General features: G+C 43.2%; 1 protein-coding gene across 1 annotated transcript in view; it reads left to right on the top strand.

The window, feature by feature from the left end:
- The window catches only part of FBXO22 (F-box protein 22), a 4,954-nt gene extending 619 nt beyond the window's left edge, over positions 1 to 4,335 (top strand). Inside the window, exons 2-6 of the mRNA XM_009994500.1 lie at positions 7 to 38; positions 335 to 430; positions 1,554 to 1,718; positions 2,696 to 2,861; positions 3,906 to 4,335. Coding sequence (XP_009992802.1) covers positions 7 to 38; positions 335 to 430; positions 1,554 to 1,718; positions 2,696 to 2,861; positions 3,906 to 4,335 — 889 coding nt within the window. The remainder of the gene's footprint in view (positions 1 to 6; positions 39 to 334; positions 431 to 1,553; positions 1,719 to 2,695; positions 2,862 to 3,905) is intronic.
- Positions 4,336 to 6,000: the final 1,665 nt, after the last annotated feature.

Genomic DNA, 6,000 nt, shown 5'->3' with positions numbered 1-6,000 from the left:
GTTCAGCGGGCACGAGGAGTGTCACGAGCAGAAGAGAGGTGAGCCCCGCGCCAGCCCCTCGGGGCGTCTCCTGTGGGAAAAGCCGGCCCGTCGTGAAGCGCAGCCCGTGGGTGTGCGTTGTTTGTCACAGGCCGTTCCTTCCCTGCTCTGGGCGGATTTTGATCCCGTTTCCATGCCGGTAATCCTGGCCTGCCGATTAGGGCAGTATTGACACCGGCAGGCAGCAGTGGTTAAACAGGACAGGACTGAGTGAAGGATTCCCTGCAGTGCTCCTCGGAACAACTCAGTTCTAGGTCTTTCTTCTATTTTTCTTTTTTTTTTTTTTTTTTAACAGCCAGGAAAAGAAACAGTAAAGAAACAGCAACTGCTCTGGAAAAATTGTTGCCAAAGCGATGTCAGGTGCTTGGACTCGTCACACCAGGGATTGTAGGTAGGAGGAAAATCTCATTTTGTGAGAGGTCAGCTCTGAGGTGTCCTGCGTGTTGTACATCCCTCTGTTGATCACAGTTCCACACCTGTTTGCAAGCTCAGCTCTGCGGGCTGACAGGAGAGCTCTCACCAGTTTCCTTGTTGTCCCACTTCTTCAGTGCTGGCTCAGGTTTTAAGGAGTTCACCTGTGTTAGGTGGAGCTTAAGTTCTTACTTCATGTGATGCAGTTATAATGAAAATGCTTGATTGAATTAAATTTAGAATATGGTTTAAGCACTGGGCTTGGTATATTTAGTTTAACGGTTGGTAGAGTTAGGTTAGGGTTGGGCTCTGTGATCTTAATGGTCCTTTTTCAACCAGAATGATTCTGTGATTTCAACAGGAAGCTTGTTGCAGTTTTTCCTGGGACTTACCTGGTAATTACCAAATATTTCTAGGATCTCTCAGTATTTTTCAGGCACATTGTGAATTATTGTGCAGGACATCCTGAGTATGTACCTGTTATTGTCTAGCAGGAGGCACACCAACTGTGGGAAGTTCTTGGCCTCCCTGGGCTCTCTATTTCCGGGGCTCCATTTTTTTATTGTTACAAAGTTTATTCCTAGTTTCTCACCTTAAAATCTCTTTCCACAGCCTAAGTAGGATATTTGATTGTTGTTACTAGTATAATTCAATAATATGCTCCCCATGTTTCTGTCAGTTTGCTTTGCACTGTCGTTCCACGCCTTACATGTTACACAACATGTGTTGTATAACACTTCTCCCTGTTTTGCTTGTGGTACTCAAAAATCTGAGCATGTTTGCGTGCCTGCAGAAGCTGGCAGGAAAGCTTGGGGCAGCTGTATTGCACAGAGCTTGTTTTCCAACTGATTTATGCTAGATGTGGCTGGAGAAAATGTCCAGATATATCCATGTCTCCTTGTCCAAAGTGACTTCAGCATGAGCGATAGCTAGCAAGACTCTACACACTTTATCTTCCCAAAACATCAACAAAAAAATCACAGTTGTCAACTAGATATGTGATGGAAATGAGCCATCACTTAAGCTGTTCTGCCTCCTTTAGTCTGTGTTACAGTGTAGATGGAATCACTGACCCCAGGGTGTCTGGTTTTGAATCTCTGTAGTTACCCCGATGGGCTCAAGCAGCAATCAGCCTCAAGAAATTGAAGAAGGTGAAGCTGGTTTTGCTCTGTTGTTTCCCAAAATCGATGGGGTGAAGATTCATACCTTCCATTTTTCAAAAGACTTGAAGTACAGGATCTTTGATGAAAGTAAATTTGCTGAAGCAGGTATGTCCTTGTCGTCGCTTTTGTTTGGGCTTTTGTGAAGTGTTGTGTTGCTCTTTTAGGTACTAGCATGGAGCTGAGTGTGGAACCAACAGCTTCTGTGCTAACTCTACTCCCAGAGCACTCTGTGCCTCTCTAGGCCTGCAGCTGGTGCTGATGCATCTTTGTTCTTCCCGTTTTCTGGAATATTAGAATTAAGTTACCCTGAGTATTGATCTTGGATTACCACAGTTAGGTTCCAAGTGGAGCTGTTCAGAGGGAGCTGTTAGGTTTTGAGAAACCTCTAATTGGTTAAAAAGAACAGTATATGAGTCTGTGATATTCAGAATGATCTCCACTGAGGTTCAGAAACGGTTGGGGAGGAGCTGCTTCTCTTCCCCAAAAGAGCTTTGCTGTCAGGTGCTGTGGCAAGGAGAGGCAGAACAGAAGACAGCATGTTTCAATAAATAGAGAGTGCATTCATCATGTGTCCTAAGCAGGGCAGATAATTTAGGAAGAGTAATCTAATGAGAGTTTCTTGAGTCTTGTAGGAACATGGAAGTTTCTGCCTTGGGATAAGCAACTGGCTGATGTATGTAATGTAATTAATTTTCAGGTAAAGCTAATTATTGTGTTGTGGGTCTCGTTGATTAACCTATATGCTTAGTTCTTATCTGTAAGAAGGATGATTAAGGCTGTCAAGTAAAACTGAAGAGGTGGCCTTCAGAGGCTGTGGTGAAACTCAAATTAAGTAGAAAGCTGGAGGAAGCAGATGCAGTCTTCTTTTCCTTGCTAGGTTCTTTTCAGAAGTTCTCACACAGGGAAAGCAGCCCAGCTTCTGGATGCCTGGGCAACTTGTATCTTTTTTTCCCAGTAGCAGCAGTGGGAAGCCATTACCAAAAGGGGTGTGTCTTATTTGAGGAGAGGTGAGGGTGGTTGGACTTAAGGGGGTCTGGATTTAAAAATCAGAGGATTGTCTGTGTGTGTGGTTTTGTTTGTAGGTCTGAAGAATAACCCAGATCTTCGGGTGGTTCTTCTGTTTGGCTACAACTCCTGGAAATCTGGAGCAACTCGATTTCTTCATCAAATAGTCAATCCTTTGAATGAGAAAAGTATCATCCTGGCTGGGGGACAAGTGGAGAGCTTTACATCACTGACCTCTGAGAAGTAAGTATCTTTTTCGACATAAATTGTAAAAAACGTATAAAATGAGAGAAACTCTGGTAGAAGCCTTAGCTTTTTAGTTATGTCTTACTAGAAATTCCCATTAGCAGGAGTAAAATGATGTTTTATTTTTTCAGAGTATAAAACTACCCTGATCTACCCAGAAAAGCTGGTACCTTTGTATTACTGTGTTACAAATTAAATTCTGGAAACATACAGGGAAGATTTCCAGCTTCACATACTCCGTGTTTATCACAGTCTGTGTTTCCTCTCTGGCTTGCAGATAAATTACCGCTCCTTGTGACAGAGCATTTTTGTGAACATTTTGTTAGTTGATGAGCTTTGTTTTGGTTCATGTTCCAGAGCAGTAGCTGGGCACAGAAACAGGAGTGTGCTCCAGGAGCACACCTGATGTGCTGTAGCTGCTCAAGGATGTGGCTCCCACTGAAGCAGGGTGGATTTCATACAGCTTTAACCCTTTCCCTCCACTAGGATCCCTGCAGGGCAGACTCAGGCTCCAGTTGCTTTCATGCCAGTGTAGGGCTGTGCTCCATAGTCATGTCAACATTTTCCTTGCATCTGCTGTATGCCAGCTGCTCCATCACTTCAGGTAGCAGAGGTGGCCATATATTAAGTTATTGCTAATAAAGCATAAGTAGGTAAGTACTAAAACCAGTGTGTTGTGGCCAAGCAGGGAGTCTCAGAGCAACATGAATCTGAAGCTGTCACTGGTGTGATGTGTGAAGGCTGAGTATCTTTGCTTGTCTTAAGTTTAACTGATAGTTTGGTTGGAATTACAGAGCTGTGACATACACAAACTGCTGAATGTGGCATGTGCTTGAAAGGTAGGCTTATGCTTAATCCCTCTTTGTGGACCTGAAAGTTTTTCCTTGTGAAAAGCTGCTAAAACGTGGAGGTTTTGGTTTGATTTCTCACCACACGTGGCTTTCCAAGGCGGGAGCATTGCTCTGCTCCGAGAGCTGCTCCTGGCTCAGCAGCTGCTCCTGGCCAGAAGGGGTGTCTGACTTGGTGCCTGTTGCCTTTCAGCAGCAGTGCCCAGCCCGGCGATTCCTGTGGGGTGGTGGGGCTGGCCTTCAGTGGCCCCCAGATCCAGAGTGCCACTGTCTTGTTAGACCAGGACGTCGCTGACGAGAAGACCGCGGAAGCCGCCATGCAGCGCCTGAAGGCAGCCAACATTCCCGAGCGCAACACCATCGGCTTCATGTTTGCCTGCGTGGGCAGAGGATATCGGCATTATAAAACCAAAAGGAACATGGAAGCGGATGCATTCAGGAAGTTTTTTCCTAATGTCCCCCTCTTTGGCTTTTTTGGACACGGGGAGATAGGATGTGATCGAATCGTTACTGGGAATTTTGTATTGAGAGAGTGTAACGACATAAAGGATGACGTGCTTCATGGTTATACTACCGTTATGACTCTGATCCATCTGGGTTTAACTAAAGCAAACCAAGCGTAAATATGTTTTTAATGCTTCATTGAGCTGCTTGTTTCATTCCAGAAAGCTGAGAAGTCAGGAGGAGGTGGACATCTTGCAGTCAGAGCCCTTTCCAAAATGTAAACGTCATTTCGGTAACGTTATCGAATCTTGTAGTTGCAATAGAGTTTAATATAATAGCTGTGAGAGAAGTTTGCGTTTTGTGTCATCCCCTGTACACATCAGAATTGCAGGTAAATGACATTTGATGGAATTCTGCAATTGAAGAAGGCCTCTTCCAAAATGAGAGTGGTCTGCACAAATGTCAGTTGGAGTCCAAATATCAACATGTAGAAAGAAATGTTACTTTTATGTGCTCTATTTATGTATGTAAAAGTCTAGAAAAATTACTGATGCATTCTGAGATGCTGATGCATAGGATTCATTATTTCCTGGATTTTACTTCTGGAGAGATTCACAACCTGCCCAGACTTGAGTCCAGTTTACAGAACTGAATGGTTTTACTAGATAAAAGGAATGAAAATCTTTAGAGAAAAATTAACCAAGTGTTTGTTAAATAAAGATGAAAATAGGTAAAAGTACCTGGCTTTCTATTCTTAGAGAAAAAGCTCTGATTTAAAGGGGTGTTGTCAAGTTATAAGCTCAAGTTGTCTCACCATCTTGAACTGCATTTTGTTTTTCTTATATACCAAATAATATACCAGGTTTAGAATAATGCCTGATACTGTGTCTGTACCAGCAATTTCAGTCTTTGTGCATCTTAATTTTACATAACCAAAATGCACTGGTTGATTTTTCTTTTACATTCTGTTACAGCACAGTGCTGTCTGTTACAAACCTTTAAATCTAGAGTGGTGAAGATTAAGACTACCTGGTGTCTTTCGGATCCTTTAAAAAGTTGTTTGCATTTTAGTTTGCAGTCAAGGGGCAAGCAGGATCCTGTGATGTTCTGTGTGCAGAGACTTGAACAACAAGACTTGTGCTTCTGCATGTTTTTCCTGTGCTTTTACAGCAGTCACCTGTTTGATTGCAGCAGCTGGAATGCAGTGTTGCAAAGTTCAAGTAAGTTCAGTGTAGTGTCAGTATCGTTAATATATTTGCTCCCTTTTAAATTTTTTCCTCTTTTATTTTCATTCAGTAATAGACAAGAAAATAAGATTCATTTTGCTCCATTTCGCCATGCGTCTAAATGCCAAATCAGGCAGCTGGCCCATTTTCAGACAATACTTAGCTGTATTTTGTACAACAAAATAACAGTATTTTGCTTTAAATGTACCAACGAGACTACATGTAGTTGGCAGCTTTTTGCCCATGTCTAGCTGAAGTGTTCCTGAGCACTGAACACTCTTGTGTTAGTGCTGGGCACAGACAGCATTGTCCCCTGGCTGTTTTTTAAGTACAAGACAGAGGATGAGCTGTGAACTCCCAGCAGCAGACTAGGGACAGGAGATTAATAAGTGTAGGTGTGACTTGGAAATGATTTAGTTACTGCGTGTAGAAGGAAAGGTGTTTAGAAATTGAGTGATTTAGAAGGGAGGTGGGAGGTGGATACATGTTTTCTCTTCAGCCTAACTGGGAAGTCCCTTTCTGGCTGCACAAGTGTTTAACAGGAGGGAAAGAAACTGTAGCACAGACAGGATTCCTGTAGCTGCTGGCATGAGTTGGGGCCAGTCAGCATTGCTGCCA

The sequence above is a fragment of the Chaetura pelagica genome, unplaced genomic scaffold (genome assembly GCF_000747805.2).
Source record: "Chaetura pelagica isolate M959 unplaced genomic scaffold, ChaPel_1.0 scaffold222, whole genome shotgun sequence".
NCBI lineage: Eukaryota > Metazoa > Chordata > Aves > Apodiformes > Apodidae > Chaetura > Chaetura pelagica.
The sequence above is the reverse complement of the archived record's forward strand: the minus strand, read 5'-3'. Positions and strand labels throughout refer to the sequence as shown.